The 20976-nt window shown below is 28.5% G+C and overlaps 1 protein-coding gene across 3 annotated transcripts in view; it reads left to right on the top strand.

Annotated features, from left to right (window-relative positions):
* Positions 1–17044, top strand: part of LOC136988471 (katanin p60 ATPase-containing subunit A-like 2) — a 50426-nt gene extending 33382 nt beyond the window's left edge. For all 3 annotated transcript variants that reach the window (XM_067286330.1, XM_067286331.1, XM_067286332.1), the window contains 5 exons: positions 3310–3404; positions 6348–6455; positions 6533–6698; positions 12832–12934; positions 16800–17044. In XM_067286330.1, the coding sequence (XP_067142431.1) occupies positions 3310–3404; positions 6348–6455; positions 6533–6698; positions 12832–12934; positions 16800–16936 (609 nt within the window). In that variant the 3' untranslated portion in view covers positions 16937–17044. The remainder of the gene's footprint in view (positions 1–3309; positions 3405–6347; positions 6456–6532; positions 6699–12831; positions 12935–16799) is intronic.
* Positions 17045–20976: the final 3932 nt, after the last annotated feature.

Below are 20976 nucleotides of genomic sequence, written 5' to 3' on the forward strand. Positions count from 1 at the left end.
TTAATAAGATAATTTATACAATATTGATTTCTAATTTTAACAAAGATTAAAAATCAATAGCATATAAATTATTTTATTAAATATTTAAAATTCATTAATTTTTTTAGTGTTCGTTTTTTTTGTAATATTATGGCTATTTATAGTAATTACAAAGATTTATATTATATATACGAAATTAGTGAATATTGTGATAACTTGGTATGCTGCTAAATAGCATGATATCATCTTAATATTTTTAACTAATTCCAAAAAATTTTCAAAAGGTGAACAGCAGAAAAAAAATGGATTTGAACATTGGATGGCAGAAACATATTAAAGACAAATTATCATATAAGATTAAGAGTGACAATACAAAATTTTATTGGGTCATCAAGAAAGTATTTTCAGTTTTACAATATTGGTGCATTTTCAGCAGTGATATATAGTGGTATTTGATTCACTATATAAAGCATTGTTGAACAAATCCTAGGACCAGTGGACCCACAAATTGACTTATCGTCAAATGCTGGTCATATAAAGGTATGCTCTTCACTGCTTTTGTAGAAGTGATCTTTTTTGAATCAGCTAGTGAGCATGGTTAATGAAATAACATGAAACACTCCTTCTTATTCCTTTTTTTTCCAATGTGGAAATTCTCTCTGCATACAATTCAACAACAACTATAATTTCACAACTGGACCATAGGAGATGTTTGATTAACTATTTTTCAATACTTAAGAAGTTACGTAGGGACAAGAGTAACAACATAATAGTGACATATAAATGCAATCCCACAATATTTGGTATCCTTAGAAATGACAAACCCAAGAAAAGACATTCCAACACCCAGGACTATATACCATCCCCCTGAAGGACAAGTGTTTCAACAGAAGACTTCTCTATGAAGGGGCCACTACATGTAACTTTGAGAAAAGGATCAAAGAACATCAATACACAGTAAACAAAAATATGAACAACACAATACTAGCAGTCTATGCCAAACAACAAAGAATGTAAGTTTTTAAGGGAGGCCAAGATAATTCAATCAGCAATGAGCAAGATATAGAGATGCTTGAAATTTATAAGGCCCATCAGAAACAGACATGTATTAATCACAGAGACACTTTATCAGAGCTGAAGGTCTATTTATAGACTTTGATGTGGTATTACACTGTTGCTTTACATTAACAACTGCAATATGTTTTGTCTTATACAGTAGACTCTTCCATATCTGAATTAATTTCGGTGGGAGTGATCCAGATGTCAAAAAACTTCATATAAGGGAGAGTGATAATTTTTAAATAAGACTGTAACATATGTACCTAATGTATGTTTAAAAAAATGTTTATTTTGATTTTGACATTCATTTTTCACAATTATGATTAATTTTGAAAGTATTGTGTTAAAGTTGTTTGTTTTATTCTTCTGGATTCACTGATAAGATGCTACACACACCAATGCATTATCATTAGCACATCAGTGATGATTGGTGCATTGTGTCCTTTTACAAACTTCAATGCAACCTTAATAAAAAAAATTTAAAAATGTATGTGTAAAAATGTAAACACACTGCAGTATGGAAAAGTGATATACAGAGAAATGTACATTTTTTGAAAGTTTTTTTCTTCTTGACATTAGAATTAATAACATGGGACTGAAGCTACATGAGGGGTGAATTGACATCGTTTTTACATAACCTTGAAACAGATGCTGAACAAATGTGGGAGTAAAGTCACATCATATTGTAAAATGAATTGTAGCAATGCAGTTGGCTTCACACAGTCTTATGGATTTGATGTATTTGTTTGGTTTAAGGTCTGGAAACCAATTATTTTAATAATAGTAAGTTCATTGTTAGTTTCCCTCCCTTTTGGTTTTTAGTATACTTAATATTTCATTATTAATAGTAGAATCGTCTATCAGAATTCAGAAAATGTGGACAAAAATAAGACATTTACTGGTCCCAAATAATGTGATATATCACATTATTTATCATAATTATATATATATATATATATATTATATATATATAAAATAAATTTTATGCTCATTAGTTTTAGTTATTTAGTATGTTGGTTGTATTAAAAATTGTACACTGCACTGTATATATCAAAAATTCCTTTGTATTAGTTAACTGTTAGTGTTATAATTATATGTTGGTGCTATGTGTTTGTAAGCTGATGAGGGGTCCTTGTACCCGAAATGCATCCTTAAATTTGAAAGTGATTATTAAAGACTAACTTTTTTGTAAAAGATCTGGTCTTTTTTTCTGTCGGCCTTGGTGTGATAAGCCCTCCAAATTGTTAAATCCTATTTATTAGGCTAACTAACTCTATCTAATGGTTTTCCATGTTGATTATAACTTTCTTTTGAAAACATGTTACAGAATTGAAACATACATAAGTGAGGAAACATAATTATAAGTTCATCATAGTACATACAGATTAATGTTGCATTAAAAATTTACTTTTATTTTGCCAATCTGCAAATATTTTAATTATTTTAGTCATCCCTATAATAGTCAGACATGTACATCAATGTGCTGATTTTGGCAGCTGTTCAAAGGTCAGCTGCCAAAACTGGTCAACAGGAAAGGCATCATCCTCCTGCATGACTATGCCAGAACATTACAAGGAGAACAGTGCAGAAATTGCAAGAGTTGAACATTGAAGTTTTGCCTCATCTCCTATATTCACCTAATCTTTCCCCAACAGACTTACTTCTTTTGCTCTTTGGATATTGTCTTCAGGGAGAAACATTTCAGGAAACAAAGTGATGTTGAAAATGCCCTTCATTATGTTTTCGGTTTCTAAAACACTAGATTTTTATGTATCCATTAATAAAATCATTTGTATCTTGTTGGCAAAACTGTGTTTAATACATTAGTTCTAATTTTGATTAAATATGTTGCTTGATAGTGGAGTTATGTTTTACAGTTGACAATTAAAAACCAAAAATACTTTCCTGATGATCTAATAACAAGCAATATTGAAGGCAAAAACTTTTGAAAGTTCTGATCCAAAGTAAAATAATAAAATTATGTTATTCCAAATAATTCTAATAACGTTTTAAAGGAAATACAATTGATTCTTGATAAGTCAAATTTTATTTCTGCCTCCAATTTAACTTCCATAGGCTCAATACATTTTGTGTGTCTGTGTGTTTATAAGTCAAAATGTTTTTGAGAACAGGTTTTAATAACTCAATTTAAGATTCAGTAAATTTATTTCATGTCTGATATTATGTACTTTGTTGCATTACAGGTTGATTAAATGTTGAAGCAGTATTTTCTAAATTTAAACTAAATTTTAGTTAATATATATATATTAGGTGTTGTTTGAGTTGGCTCGAATTTATGCTCCATCAACTATTTTCTTGGATGAAATAGATTCATTAATGGGTCAAAGAGTTTCTCAATCAGGAAAGTGAGTTAATATTTCTGTTCTTAAGTTTAGATATTATTAAAAAAGATTTTAAATAAATAAATAAACCAAGAAATTTTTTAATTTTTATATTTAGAAATAGATTTATTAATAAAGAGATTTTGTTTGAATTTTATTAAAATATGAGATGATGAGCAACTTAGATTGAAAACATTTGGTTTTATTTATTTATTTATTGTCATTGATACATGTACTCCCATACAAGGGGGGAGGGGAAATGAAACAAAATTTATAAAATAAGCAGCAATATAATAATTTTTTAATTTATACTTAAACATTACAATTAGCACAAATAATACAAAGATTTAACAAAAAAGGTCAACAATTTATATATGATTGTCTTCGACAATCATAAATAATTCTTTGAAAAATCATCAGTGAAAATCTTTCTCTTTAACATATGTAAGACAGGACGTTATGCAAAAATGTGTGTTAGTACACAGTCCTGATCAATAATACAATATGGGCAAAATTGCTCCTTATAAATATCTATATGCTGAACACTCACCATAATCTAGTATTTATTAAGATGTAATTGCCTTAACAAACTTTTCATAGAAAATCCAATGTTATAATATAGGTAGTTGACAGTCTGTCAATCCATACTACTTTCATAAATGTTGTGTTACTGAACTGAAACATAATTCATCATATCTATTAACAGGCTATATCTTGATTCCATAATTCATCACATCTAATTTTCATTAAGTCACACAAATAAATTCTCAATTGTAACTATGAATGATTCGAAATTACAAAAGAATGGCCTAAATTAAAAATATTTTTATTTTATAGACCCCAATTTTTCTTACTTGAATTTCTTTTCTGAAATAATGAATCATAAACACAATAACAAAGGTCATGATGAGGAAGATCAAGAATCTTAGACCAGAACAACAAAATATTTTTTTAAATATTAATTTTAAGCGGGGTTTCCCTAATTCCAATCTTACAATCAAACTAGGCACTGAATATTCAAGCTTAAATAATCTTATGAAATATCTTAATAGCACTTTCTCAGTTTTCTCAATAAAATCCAAACTCCAAATTGGTATCAAGTATGTCAGTTTAGACTTTAACATAGCATCAAAAAGTTTAAACATTGCTTTAATAGAGTTCATCCTCATTTTTTTCTGTAATGCCAAAAGACAACCTGTCTTCTGTTGTATATTTTTCTCTACTATATCCAAATGATAATTAAAAACTCCAGAGGAGGAAAAATTCAGTCCTAAATATTTATAATGAGAGATGAAATTAATTTCTACATTCTTAATAAAAATTTTATCAGTTTTATGAAGTCTTCCTCCATTACAAAACACTAATCCCTTTGTTTTCTGAAAATTAATAGAAAGATCATTTCTCATCATATAATCAGATAATAAAATCAGTTTCTTCTGTAAAGGTGACTTTGAGTCTGCTAATAATAATACTTCATCTGCATATAGAAGACAATGCAGCTTATCCTTGACATTTAGGTAAAAACCAAAAGATCAGAATGAGGAAATATCTCTGGAAGATTATTTATAAACATTTGGTTTTAATAAATAAGCTTTGTATACAACAATATTAAAATTTTTCAATAAAATAGTAATTTTTTCTTAATTAAATAGAACTCTCCTATATTTTATTTAAAGCTGAAAAATGATGACACTTATGTAAAGTGTGAGATTTTAAGTTTTTTTGTGAGTTTTAAAACTTTAATAGTATTTAATTATTATTTCCCTTCTTTCTTTAATTCCCCCCCTTTTTTTGTGGAGTATCAAACTACTCTTCCTTCTAGACATTAGCCAAAGGTCGAGAAGAGATCTTTTCTTTTTCCCTTCGATTTCCGCGGCACTTCGAAAGATGACCTTTTACCCTTTCAAATTCATCTCGGACGTCAGAAAAGGTTCTTCCCTCATGACCGGGTATCATTTGTTCCTTTCCTCCTTTGTTATGATCTATGCTGCTAACCAATTAACAAGAGCCTGAATTTGTTACTAATTTTAAACAAACTTCAAAAAATTTCTCTAGTAAAAACTTTTTATGGTTGTTTTAGTGAATGCTTTTTTGCAAACCTCAGTTTTTCTTTTTAAATAAAATTTAAAACATTTTTATTCTACATGCAATTAAAATTTTAAAATTATTTATTAATTAATAGATAAATATAATTAAAATAATGCCAATTAGACATCTTTATATATTGAAATGGAATTTCCCTTCCAATCAAATACTTTTTAAACTTATAAGTTCTCAGTCGATAGAGTTCTTTGAGTGTTTGGAGTATTCAGGCATTTGAGATTTAAATTACTTTTAGCAAGGAGTGATTTTTTATTTAAATTGTTTTTTCAGTTTATTATAGTTACAAGTTATTCTTTTTGTTATCTAAATTAGTTTTTGTATTATTTTGATTAAATGTTATTTGTGTAAAGTATTTTTGTCAAAATGAACATCTTTTGTCTTAAACTATTATGTTAATAACAAGCATTGGGATTTATTAATAGAAGAATGGAGAATGTTGTTTTAGATACATCAGATTGTTCAAAACGAAGTTGTCATAACTTTATGAATAAATACATGCATAGTTTTTAAAACTAATCTCTGTTTGAAATTAGTTTAAAAATTGTTTCTGCTTCCGGTTTAAAACGATTTTAAAAATTTAATTTAAAAAAGTAAAAAATTAGTTTAAATCTTTTATCACCTTTAACACCAAAAGACAGTAATCATATTCAGAATGATAAACTTGTAAATAGTGTTTGACATTTTTATTGTTTAATTTAATAAATAATTTAATTAAAATAATAGTTAATTATTTAACATTAAATTAATCATTAACTAATTATTTTATAATTTAGATTATGTGATTAATTCAGTTTTGTAATTAATATTGATAAACAATATGACTTATAAATTATTTTTAATTCTTTGAAATCTTCAAAAATTTAGTGAACATGAGGCTAGCAGAAGAATGAAAACAGAACTGATGATTCAAATGGATGGATTAGCTCGCTCTGATCATTTAGTATTTGTATTAGCTGCTTCAAATATACCATGGTATATGATTTAAATAATGTAAAAATTTAAATACATAATGAAGACATTTTTTAATAATTTTGTTTTTTTATATGTAGGGAATTAGATCATGCTATTTTACGAAGACTAGAGAAAAGAATATTAGTTTCATTGCCAAATAGGGAAATCAGAATAGCATTATTTCAGCAGTTTCTTCCACCAACTGTTGTTCAAAATAAAATTATATGTGTCGAAAGCAATTTAGATTACTACTGTTTAGCTGATGTAAGTTAGATTTTAATCTTTATATATATATAAGATCAAATTTATATAATAAATGTAAAAAAGGTATTTAGTAGTTTTTAATAAATTTTTAAATTATAATTTACAATACATTGCATGCACAAATGCCTATACTGTGATGTCTTGTCTTCAAATTTAATTTTTTTCCAGTAAGCAGTTTAAACTCTGAATTGTTCAAACTTCAAATCAATTTTCCCCATTAGAAATAATGGAAAGTGAATTAATCCTTTTGTAAATCATAAACAATATCCATTTTGATAAACTTAAACAGCAAAAACACATAATTTAAATTAAAAGTAACACAATTGAAATGCCCTAAATAATAAATTAAAACATAAAAACAATAAATAAAATACATAAATACTGTATAATAAAATGAAAATTGCATTTACTGTATTTTAGTAAGAAGTGGTGATGTCCATTTCTTAAGTTCTCTATGTAGCTTGCTTGACTTTTTCACAAATAGTAGTTCCTCTTGAAGATGATATCCTCTTGAAGATGATATTATCAGCCAATTGCTTCTCATTTACCCATACTAGGAGGAGTTTTTCTATTTTCTCAATAACATGGGATTCCTGGAAGTCAACACTGACTTTTAGCTACATTTGTTGCTTTTATTGCTTCCTTGTTCTTAAGAATAGCACACACTTCAGCATCTTAAACATGGCCACTGGATCTGTCACATGTGTACTGCTTTCATGTTTCACAGCAAGTTCCTTTTTTACCTTAATTGTCTATACTACTGTGGTCGTTTGTTGTGTGACATAATGTTGTCTGCAAAGGAAACGTACAAACAAAAGAAAAGACACACGAAAACTTTCTATATTATACAATCCTTTCTTATTCACGACGAACAGGTTCGGTTTTAAGGAATTCCAACTGTTCTTGTAAACTTTACAAGATTCGAAGTGCATCACATAGGGTTTCTTGTTGGTTTTCATACAAGTCAGGAATATAATTTACACACGGAATGGTCACGTAATAATCTTTTTAGCACGACCATATACATGAACCTTACTTAACTAATTCTTAAAACTACCTTAAAACTAACTTAACCTAAGGAAGTAAAAATAGAGGTAGGAAAGTGAGGAATGAGGAAGGATGGAAGTCTACAATCACTTGGGATTTGTTCTCTCATCTGTGCCAATATGCTCTTTGGGTAGGAGTTTTTTTGGAGATTATTATTCCTACCATCTTGATGATTCCTTTGCTGATTTCAAGATTCTTGAGTATCAAATTCTCTTTCCAATTCAGTGTCTAGGTATAATTCTTTTCCCATACCAAACTATACAGTTCTCTGAGATTCTTAAAGGCGTCTTTGGGCCTTTCGCTAATACAAAGTTCCTTCCATACCCTTTTTTTTTAATAGTCTTTGTCCTCTCGATTTTCTCGTCATGATCTCCCTTTGACTTTCTTAACAATGTGTCTGACCCCTTCGCTCTCTAGTTGAAAACTGATCAACTCGCTGGTCGTTTTTCAGCCGGTCACCTTATCTCCTATTGTTCCCTTCCTGTTCGTGGAATGGATAATTCTACCCAAAGGTAATAATGGTCATTCTAGAAAGTTCCAGAAAAGGATATAAGAAAGAAATAGAAGAAATCACAGAAATAGCATAGAATTATGACTGTATACAAATATACATGTTTTAATATATACATATATATGGCTGACAGCCACACTACAACCTTCTTCTTAGACTTCATTGCTTCCACCCTTCTTGGATGCCATGGTTAATAGGCAGGGCTTATATATATCCAAACACACTAAAAATAAAGCCCTGAAAACATGAGTTTAATGCAAGAGTTGCTTTCCCAGCAAGAGAGACAACTTGGGTACACAACAGATGGCAACAAGTGCATTTTTTCACTGAATGCATAATCTGAACTTAGAAGCATCACTTGAACTTCAGTTAAATAGCTCTTAAATTTAGCATTCAAACTGAAGTATGAGATAGCACTGTATTTCTTAATCCTTGTACATTTTTTTTTTAAATCTATTTTCACTTTTGCAAAATAAAGGTACATCCTAGAATCAATAGCATCTTACGTTCACTGTCCAAAACAACAATTAGCACTTATCATTAGTAGAATACATGATACATTATAGATCAATAATGGATATTTTGGATCTATTGCTTAATGCTTACATCAGTGCAAATGAGCTTTGTTGGTAATGAATGTTTAATTTAAACTGCATTTTTAATGTTTACAATACTGTCAAAACTACATCATGGTTTAGTACTAATACTGTTTATACAGAATAGTATGAAAATAATGTGCCAATTATTATCTATTTCATGAAGTTTGTATTTGTTTTTTTTCAAACTTGTTATATTTAACAACCAAATTGAGTATTTAAAAATTTTAAAAAAATCTTGAAATTTAATTATAAACTCACAACATCTCCATCATGCACTGTTATTGGTATCCTACAAAACTGTTTGCTTCATTCTAATTGTCTTTAATAGGATTTTTATTATAATTAAAAATTTAAAATATACTTAGAAAAATATCCATATACATAAATATAGTACATAAATATAAAACATTTGCAATCTTTTCCTTTTAAATTAATATTATTTAATTTTGTTAATAAGGGAGCAAGGTGAAAAGACTAATTTCAAATTCAAATTTTAAGTAATGTAATGATTTAATTTATTTTTCAAAATAAATAACAGAATACCATAACACTATATGAAATATAAATGAAAAACATTTTTTTTTTTTAAATAACAAAACTTTTATACTTATTTTTATGAAAAAGTCCATAAGAATAGATTTATTTTTAATCTCTGATCTTTAATTTACTAGTATGTGTAATATCTCTGTTTTTGTAATTTTCCATTACAGAACTAATATCCATAAATTAACTATAAAACTAATAACTAACAAATTTTTAAATAAATCCATAATCAGCTAAAGAATTAATAGTGACTAAGTTTTTAAACTCTCATAATTTTTGTTTGATTCAAAATTCAAACTCTTATCTATGATGATATTAATTGAATCTGAATAAAATGAGTTTTACATAAGGCATTAATTTGCTCAATATTTTCTAAGTGTTGAGTAATCCTTTGCATAAAATGTTAATTTATAGACCTATTCAAAACATCTATGCTCATGTAGCATCAATCAAATATTAACTTTCTGAATGTTAATTAGGAAACAATGAGCTTAACAGAGGCTTCAGAATAAAAACAGATAATAATGTGAAAAGCTTTAAAGAATCTTATTCAACATTTCACATAGTATAGCTCTGAAATTCATATATGTGTAGGCAATCCAGCAGTAAGGAAGTACTAGAAAATAATCCTAGAATCTAAAAACCTTTAAAAACTAACTTTGTAAGGACTAAAAGATGACATAAATAGATTTTAATTTTAAGCATAATTTTTAATAACAAAATGTCACATTTAATACAGAAACAAATAAAATACTTTAAGATAATGTTACTTATATATACTTTAAGATAATGTTACTTATATATACTTTAAGATAATGTTACTTATATATACTTTAAGATTATAAATTGAGAGAAACTGAAACTAAATTGAACCAAGATTGAATAAGCTTTCAATATTTTCTAACTAATAATCTGTATTCATATTATCTGATAGTATTAAGAGAATAATGTAGATGTTAGGAGAGTTTTATATAATTAAGATACTTTGGACTTATTATTTAATTGTCATAAAAAGGCCTGAATGTTTATGCAGGCCTTTAATCTGAAAAAGTTCCTTAAAATAAGCTATTAGAATAAAATGTGAAATAGCTTTTAAACTTTTATCATAGTTTCAATAAATCTTATAATTAAAATATAATAATAATAAAAATTATAAACTAAACATCTCAAATTAATTGATTTAATTACTGTATTTATACTCAGTTATTATTCAGTTCAGTTATTTAATTAACAAGATACCATAGGTACATAACCGGTGCCGTTAATACATAACCGGAGTGTATTTATACTCAGTCAATATGTTCAGAAATCAAAAAACTAGAATAAGTGATGATAAAGTAAAAATTATTATATGGTTTATTATTTTATTTTGATAATGCTGTAAAACTTTAAAGAAATAGTATCAAAATTTTTCTAGTTATAATAGATCAAAAGAGAAAACAATCAGCACTTTAATTTTTTAAATTAATTTGATATTTATAGTAAGGTGCCTAATCAGTTTCTCTTTAATTATGTAATATTAAAAAGGGTAAAGTGGGGAAAAGGATAAATCCACTTTCACAGATGAAAACAGTATCAAAGTTTGTCAATATGCTTCTGTTTCATGAACAGGGTTGAATTAATGTATGAACTTATCTGGCCATGGCCAGGGCATCCCATTGCCTTCTTAGAGGCTTTATCTAATTTCTCATTTCTACTATTTTTGAATTATATCTATATAATTCTTTAAAAATATTGGGCCAAAAGTATTTAAAACAGCCTTGCTTATGGATCTGTTTTCATTGCATTAGATCTGTTCTCTTCCTATTGGACTATTATTTAATTTCTATAATTGTAAATTTGTTGATAGTTGCATTACAGAATTTTCTGTAATGTAATTCTATATATTTCTATTGCTTCTTCTCTCATTTAATTTATTTTAAAATTTATTATCATTTTTTTTCCTTTTGTTTTTCTCCTTTATGATTGATATTCCCTATTATGTCTTTTATTTTATTTTATTAGCTTTTGAGGAACATAGAATACAAAAGTCTTCATTAATCTATTGATCATTTCTAAATACTTTTTTCCTGCTTGCTTAAAAATAAAATATATATATTATTTTTTAATTGCATTATAAAGATAATTACAGGATCACTATAAAACATGCAATTTTAATAGATAATTTATGTTGTAATCTATTAAGCATACATGTATATATTAATTTTAAAATATCAGTCATAAGATCATACAGTAACAACGAATTTTTAGATTTACAGTAGAGCGTCGTTAATCGTTCCGTTGGTAATCGAAATGGCCGGAAATCGGAACGATTTTCAGTCGGACTGTGTCGTGCTGAATCAAACGTTTTTGATACTAGATTTACTTCTAAAGTATAATTTTCATGTTTTTTATATTCTTCGATATATTTATTTTGTTTGTACAAAATGCAGAAATAATTTTTAACGATACGATAGCCTCGATTATTATTATAAAAATTTTCGTTAGGCTTAAAATCGATGAAAATTCAACACGAAGCGACACGCAACGGAGAAAAATTTGAACATCGGACAGGTTAATATATTTTTTCGTACAAAGTCGGAAATCAGAACAAATGACTAATTGGAACAACCCCAGTCCCCAATTGACTCCAATTTTCGACGCTCTACTGTATTCTATAAAGCACCTTCTTATACTCACAGCCCACCAAATATTTCATAATTTTTTTGTGACACCCATTTTTTTAATAATAATTTATATTTGTTAAATTATCTATAATAAATTGATTTTTTTATTATTGCTTTACTTTTTTATATAATAAATGTAAATCATAACTTTATTATTTCATTATCTATTTAAATAACATTCAAACTTCACAATTAAGCACAAGAACTCATTAATTTTTAACAAAAAATAAAATAAGAAACATGCCGATAAATTGATCCAAAGTCGATGCTAAAACTAAAATTAAAACATCCACAACTTGTAAAGATTTTGCATATCTTTTGCAAAAATATTTAAATTTTCAAAGCCTACTACTAAGCCTACTATTTTTCATAATTATTTTTAAAATTCCAAGCATTGATAGTTTCTTAGAATTGCTTTGGAATAAAAAAAGTAAATACTGCGGTGTAAGTAGCATATTTGCATTTATTTCTTCTGTACTAACAAAGTTGTATGTAGGAAGAAATAAAAAATAAATAAAAAAAACTAAATAGGAAAACTTTATCTTTCTTATTTCATTTTTCAATATGATATTCGGTTATACATCAATTTTCTTTATATTATATTCTGAAGGAAACTTTGCATAATTTGGCGGCCCCCCTGGCAAACTTCTTACGTACCCCCAGGGGATCGCGGTCCCCCTGTTAAGATTCACTGCCATAAAGAACACTTAGCTTATTTTTTTTAATCAAATAAAAGATTATAATATATGAACTTTTTTCTTAATTAGGAAACTGATGGATATTCTGGTGCTGACATTAAACTTGTTTGCAAAGAAACAGTTATGAATTGTATAAGGAAAATTTTCAATTTACTAGAAAACCATATTCAAGGTAAGACTTAAAAATGGAAATACTGTATCAACTTTCATTTTTTTTAATGATTTCTGATATTAGAAGTACACCACAATGAATATTTCATGTAATGGGAAAAAGAAATTATTATAACTTATTTAAAATTTTTAATTTATGTATTTTTGGTGATAATTGTTTTAAGATGATAAAAATAATTTATATTTATTATAAATAGGGTCATTGAGAAGGGAAAGCTGGAGATTTTTTCTTGGTCGGAGGGTCCTGTAGTAGTTCTTACCCCTATAGAAGAATGTTATTTTCACTAACAAAAATAAAAATGTTTAAGATTGCTTTTTATTAATAAAGAAATATTTTACATGTATCATTTGTTCAAAAAATATGGTAAAAGAGCTAAAGGACCCTGTACAAACTCTTAATGACCCTGATTATAAAATATAACAAGGAACAGCATTTAGGGCATACAGAAGATCATTTATATCTTCCAAAAGTACCCTGAAGGAGGTGTACTTGCATCCCCTAGCTTAAGCAAAAAAGTATGGAAATGAGAGAAAAGACAATAGAATATAATGAGAATTTCAAAGTTTCATTAATTTTCATAACTGATATGGCAGTAATCAATTTCAATAACTTAGTTCAGTTAATAGTTCCGTTGTGCTAGTGCACCGATGCACAATAAATCCTGAAATAAATCCTGCAGGCAGTGGCGGCCTTAGGGGGTGGCGAGCAGGGCAATCGCCCCGGGCCTCGCTCTTGCAGGGGCCTCGCACAACAACTTGAGTAGAAAAAAGTTGATATTTAAAACTTTTTATTTTATCCTTAGCTATTAGTTATAAGCCGCAAACATCATTTTTAAATCCCTGTGTATATCTTTTAAGACATTTATGTACCTTAGTTTATTATCATTACTAATTTGTCGTCTTTATGACTGTTAACTTTTATAAATTTTCTAATATAATATTTTAACACTAAATTTATTTATTTATAACTTTTGCATTTCTCATCAATCATCAGAAATATCTATTTTCAATTCACATACTTTGCACAAAGGACAAGGGCCTCACAAAGATCTGCCGCACGGGGCCTCACAAAGATCTGTCACCCGGGGCCTTGCAAAGATCTGCTGCCCAGAGCCTCGCAATCATTAAGGCCGCCGCTGCCTGCAGGTGTCACTATCTTTAGAAGAGTGATGAGGATAAGACTTCATTGAGTCTCTGTCGTCATTTTTCTGGAGATACAAAGGTTATTTTTTACATTTGCTGCTATTCGTTAGGCTATGTTTTATGTTCATTATCATCAGTACAAAAAAAGTTTAGTATTTACAGATTAAACAAGATACAGTACATAGGTTTAATGGTATCTAAGTGAAACGTATTCAAATAAAATGCTTAAATGTTACCAGATCAAGATTACTAAACAGTCAAGTGTCAATCTAATAACACAACTGCATGTGAAAATCTACAGAGATTATTTTAGTTTCAACCAGTTTTCATTTAGTCCAAACGATTCTATTGTTAAATTGTGTGCCTTTTCGGTTCTTGTCTTTCACTTTTGTTTCTAAACAGAAACTACCGGTCTAGTCCAGAGCCGGATTTGAGGCGATTAGAGCGATTGGTGCCAATCGGGCCCCGCATCACATCAAAATTTATATATTTAAAAATAGTACATGCTAAAAAAATAAATATCTAGGTATATTGTTATGAAAAATAAAACAACATATTTCGATATGTAAATTAACTGCTAATTAATGTTGTTATTTAAAGTTTGAGGGGCCCCGCAAAAAAAAATTCAATCGGGCCTTGCAACTATTGGATGGTGCTGGTCTAATCATTAGCTTCTTGACTGAAAAACTAACTGTTGATAATGTCATTTGCTAAAGGATAAACGTATATTCTTCGTGAAATATTATAAACCAGTGGTTGTTAACCTTTTTATACTCGCGGCCCACCAAATATTTCATCATTTTTTGTGACCCCCCTTTTTTAATAATAATTTACATTTGTTAAATTATCTATAATAAATTGATTTTTTTATTATTGCTTTATTTTTTATATAATAAATGTAAATCATAACTTTATTATTTCATTATCTATTTAAATAACATTTAAACTTCACAATTAAACATAAAAACTCATTAATTTTTAACAGAAAATAAAATAAGAAACATGTCGATAAATCGATCCAAAGTCGATGCTAAAACTAAACGTGTCGTAAAGATTTTGCATATCTTTTGCAAAAATATTTAAATTTTCAAAGCCTACTACTAAGCCTACTATTTTTCCTAATTATTTTTAAAATTCCAAGCATTGATAGTTTCTTAGAATTGCTTTGGAATAAAAGAAGTAAATACTGCGGTGTAAGTAGCATATTTGCATTTATTTCTTCTGTACTAACAAAGTTGTATGTAGGAAGAAATAAAAAATAAATAAAAAAAACTAAATAGGAAAACTTTATCTTTCTTATTTTATTTTTCAATATGATATTCGGTTATACATCAATTTTCTTTTTATTATATTATGAAGGAAATTTTGCACAATTTGGCGGCCCTCCGGCAAACTTCTTACGGACCCCCAGGGGGCCCCCTCTCCTGTTAAGAATCACTGTTATAAACCGTAATATCACGTTATGACGTAAAAATAGGCGAACAAACACTATTTGGTTAGCTACACGAAAACATACTTTGTCTCTAGAATATTCACGTAGCTTTTACATTAGTAACAATGCATTATTTATCTTTGTAGAAGTTTCGTGAATGTAGAAACAGCCTGAATGGAAAAAATTGTTTCATTTTGGCAACGGAAACAGTTCTTTTTAATAAATTGTTAGCGTTTTTTTTCTGTGACTTCCTTTTATAGAAAAGACATAACATGTAAAAATATTCGTTTAAGCTCTAAAAATTTTTATTTTGCATCCATTTCTTTTCTTGTGAACGTTGTCTCGATAATTAATATAAGAAAGGAAATACGAAAATTCAGTAATCAGTATTTAGGATAGTCAATTTCAAAATTTCTCTTATATTTGCCTATACTTCACATCTCCTGCAAGTATTATTTACTTATTATTAAAAAATATCACTAATGCAGTAAATTTGCAAGAAAAAATTTACAAGAACTCATATAAAGTGCAAAAGCCCATGTAGTATACTAATCCAACAATGAGCTGCATAACTTTCCTGGCAAGAGTTGAAATGTGTATGGTGAGATTTTATCGTAAAAATCTTTTATATTATTAATTATTATAAAATGGCAAAGCTTAATTTTGCAGAGTAGAAATGAGTTTTATAAAAAAAAAATTGTAAATTCTAATGAGTAAAATTTTCGTTAAGTGCGACTTCATTGAAGATACGACATATGACTCCCGCTGTTCCATCTTTAACCATCCTCTTGACTCCTCTTGACCTTTAATCACTAAAACTAAATAGTATCAATCCCCTAATATACAAAATCCCTAGCAAAAATTTCAGAAATTTTCGACAAAAAGGCGCAGGGGTTAAGTGTCCTTCAAAGTAGGTGAACAAAGTCGTGCTACCCGCACATACCAACATCCATACATACAAATAACCCCCAACTTTTTTCTATTTATCGTCGTTTTAAGATCTCCCCAGTCCAAAAGTGTAAAAATCTGGGGCGTCATTTTTTTGACACCCCAGACTTTTACACCCCATACTTTCTATCTGTTATATATAATAGCAGAGAAAGTAAAACATAGACTACTATAGTTACCAAGATAACATTGAAAATGCGCAATTTAAATAAATTTAATACTCTTTAAAATGTACTCTTTAAAAAGAAAATTAATTTATGGAAAAAATATTTTGTTCTAGTTTTAAATTAATAATTTTATAACATATTTGTTGCTGTAAAAATGTTTTTATTTTTCTTTTCAGGTCGTGAATTATCATCTGTTTCCGTAGAACCAATTAAAACAACAGATGTATTGCTAGCAATATCTCGCACTAAACCTTCTGCCCGTAATTTTGCCGATAAATACAATTCTTGGCAAGAAGAATTCGGAGCCAATTAAGAATAAATGTACAGATTTCGTCTTTCAATTTTTGTTTTCTTTAATTTATTACTATAAAACTGTAATTAGATATTTTAAATAATAAATAAGGCTAAAAATGAAATTTAAGTATGTTTACTTGAAATACGTTTATTTTTTATTTTTAATCGTTTATGAATGATACTTTTTCAGGAACCGTAATTCTTGAGTAGTTCTACTTGTGTGGACCGAAAATCCTTGTTCCTGAACAATATTATATCTAAACATTGCATACCTTTCCAAAAGAATAATGTAAAACAAGACAAAAGCAATAACTAGGACAAATAGATTCATTGTGAATAGGACCATCGAGAGGATGGGAAACGGGATTTTTCCCCAAGCTCAGGGACCGGTAGTGGTTTCTACACCTAATTAATGTTACTTTCAATAATAGAAAATGAGATCTTTAAGACTACTGTTTAATTAATATAGAAACATTTTATGTATAGCCTATCATTTGTTCAAAAATATAATGGCTAAAGGTCCTTCTCTATCCCCAGACCCCCATACAACGGTCTCGTTTGTGCATATTTCACAAATAACTTTCGTTTCTCTAATCTTTGCATGATTCTTATATCCAATTCTCTGAATTTCTGGTGCTCTGGTATAATAATTTCAACAATTAGTTCAAAATCTTTTACTTTTACCTCTAGTACTTTTTTACTAAAGTAATAATTTGTAATATTGTAGTTTTTACTTTATCTCGTACAAAATGGGCATGAAATGCAGATGAAAAGCCAATTAGAAGTGCAAACACATCAACCAATTAGATGAACTGTTATATTTTCAAGCAAGTAAATTCTATTAATCTGATTTCATATGTATATGTTACTGTAAAAGTCCGAAGTCTGGTAAATCTTAAAAATTACCGGTAAAAGTCCGAAAATGCTGATGAAATGTCTACATTTCGGGCTTTTACCGAGCGATACTGGTAAAGGTCCGGATTGACCGTCGGCTCAAATGAAAAAAGTACTGTATCTGTTGTTTTGTAAAATGAATTCAAAAAGACGTAATTTTTAATAATGACGTAAATATCTTTTATGCCATGTAGCTTATGATATTTTTAAGTGTTTAAACCTAAAAAAAACATTAAAAAATTATCTATGATAATACTGTATATATTAATTTTTATTATTTGTGTGGCTATTTTTTAGCGTTCGGGTTAAGAAATACAATGGCCGCTGGCTACTAGATTTGTTAACCCGGAAGCTAAACATACAGCCGTACTACCTCGACAAAAGGGCTCTGAGCCTCGAGCTCTGGTTATAATTAGTACTAAACGATACAATCAATTGGCTTGCATATCAATTAAGTCAATCGTGAATTCATTTCGTTGTGTAGGATGGGTCTTCAATGTTTTTACTTTCTTAATTTATATTTTTAAATATATTGCAAAACAACAGATATATATGAATACAGAACCCTTTTCACTTGAGCCGACGGTAAATCCGAACATTTACCAGTATCTCTCGATAAAAGCCCGAAATGTAGACATTTCATCAGCGATTTCGGACTTTTACCAGTCAATACCGTATTTACCAGTTTTTAAGATTTACCAGACTTCGAACTTTTACAGTAACATATACATTCGCTTTATACCCGTTATCATCTTAGAGTTTATTATAATTAACTTATGGGCTGTAATTCGGAAAAATTGTAGACCCAAAAATTCTCACTGTCGTCCGTTGTCGGTCCTTCCTTAATCTCGAGAACGGAGTTAGACAGATGAAAATCGAGACCAGACATGGAAATCATAGGGACAAGAGGTCCCTATTAACTATGTACAAACTTCTGGTACAAGCACGTTATTTCAATTGAATAAGTTTCTTTCGAAAGGAGCTAGATAGATGACCGGCACGGCTCTATTGCTAACAAGAAAAGTATGACGTGCAGGGGCAAAAATAGCAGAAAATTCAAATATTAAGTCAGTCTGTGAAATGCAACAAAGAGAATTTAAAAAACTATTTTTTAACATGATCTTATTCTGGAAATATTAAATACGAATTTCTAAAATAAGTTTAGTTTACACGCTTTTCGTAACGAATCAGTGTTCGAATAATGGTACGAGACAGAAAATAGAAAAATAAAAGTACTACGTTGCAGAGCCCCGAGACCCCATATCAAAATCTTTCCTGAAATGCGGTGTTATTCGTCACTCTTTTATCGTGCCGAAGAACATTTCGTTATTAAAAATATGAAAATTTTATGTTTATTTAATTCCAATAAAATTTTCATTTACTGAATAAATAATAATAAATCTGTCGAATTTCTAAGGATATTTGAATTAAAATTCTAATAATTAAAATAAGTTTCGCATCGTATTTAAATTATCTCAAAAGAAAATAATTAAAATCGAAACAATATTTCTCAATTTAAGCCAAATAACAATTAATAAGTTCGTTTGTTATAAACTTTTCATTGTAAAGTTTCAGTTTTTCTTTCCATCACGACGCATTTCTTCGTTTGATTACTTTCATCCCAAAGTGTAAAGTTTTATACACGTGAAAGGATCTCAATTAAAAGATAAGTGTAAATCCATCTTCAATATTCAAAACACTTATTACTAATTTTAGCACTTTTCAATTTTCAGATCACAAGAGATGCAAAAGAGAAGTTTGTTTTCGTTTTTTAACATTCGAGGATTGATTATTTATAATTTTAATTTATATATCGGGCGACAAATCGATCGAAAATGCTTTAAAGACACGTGCACGATCGTCATTTTAGTGTTTTAGATTTGCCGATTGGAAACTCTGTGAAAAATTGGATTTTCAAATTGCACCGGAAAATCTCAATACTTGATTATAGAAGAAAATCCCGTTTGATTGGATGTATTTGCCTGTCTTATCTCTTATAAATAGAGAACAATGCACAGAATTAATTTTTAATTTCAATTGGAGAGTGCTTCGGCGTAGTCAATGATAAAACTCGTACTATTTTCCTCACTTGGATATAGTGTACTGTACCAATCAACTCCAGTTTCATAAAATGTATGAATACAGAATTTCCGAAATTATTTCGAATATATCGACAACATTTGAATTTGTAAATGTGGTGATTCCAGTTTTTCCCGTAATGGCGATGCTGCCTAGTCATTGCGGGGTTTCACGGAGGTGGGTGAGACCTTGACGATGGTTCCGTGGCTTCCTACAGAATTTATATTCTGTGACTAACATCACCCGGCAGAATAATTTGAAGATATAATTGAATTTTTTACGTTTTAGTTTTGAAAATGTTCTTCAGCTTTAAGAATATTAATTTCATAAGAAGCTTCTTAAGCCATCCAATATCTTACACGTAACATAAGCTACAGGAAATACAGAGAAGACAGAAAATCATTTTTCTTTTCTGCATTTGGCATTGTAACAAGATAATGAATTAAATAAAAAAATTATTTATAATTATATATTTAACATTTTAAATTTATTTTTGGGGCTGTATATCGAGATTTGCATTTTTACTACTTTATATATTTTTCAAATAAATAATTACTGAGAGTTAAACTACATCATACAGCGTTTATCGTGAAGAGTATTCATTAACGCTGTATTCCTTAATTATTAAATTAAAAACCCTACGTCTGAGAATTTCGATTTCGCATAGAAAATGCAAAAAAAATTTTTTTTTTCAATTAAAATATGTGATTTTTCAAACTCTCAAACTCCAGCTTGTATTTAGACTTATAGTACTATGTGCTGTATAACTCTTATTGTTTGAGGTAATTTAACGCCATCCTCGATTTAATTAATGCCAATTTCAGTTATGTATAATATATAGCCTATCTATGGCAGATGGAAGCATCTTCCACTTACATTTTGATAATAGCGTGATACCTTCCTCTATCATTCCAACTAAAATAATGTATCTGTTTTAAAGTAGAATACACGGATATACCGTATTATATATATTAATATAAGTCTTCTTATAAAGGGGAACATCTGGGCCATTTGATCAAAACCTGAAATTTACAGAGGCCTCAGAAAGGGTAGACGAACTTGAGAGGGCCCTAGAACCTATGATAG

Source organism: Centruroides vittatus, unplaced genomic scaffold (genome assembly GCF_030686945.1).
Source record: "Centruroides vittatus isolate TY-2023 unplaced genomic scaffold, ASM3068694v2 scaffold_3315, whole genome shotgun sequence".
In the NCBI taxonomy this organism is placed as follows: domain Eukaryota; kingdom Metazoa; phylum Arthropoda; class Arachnida; order Scorpiones; family Buthidae; genus Centruroides; species Centruroides vittatus.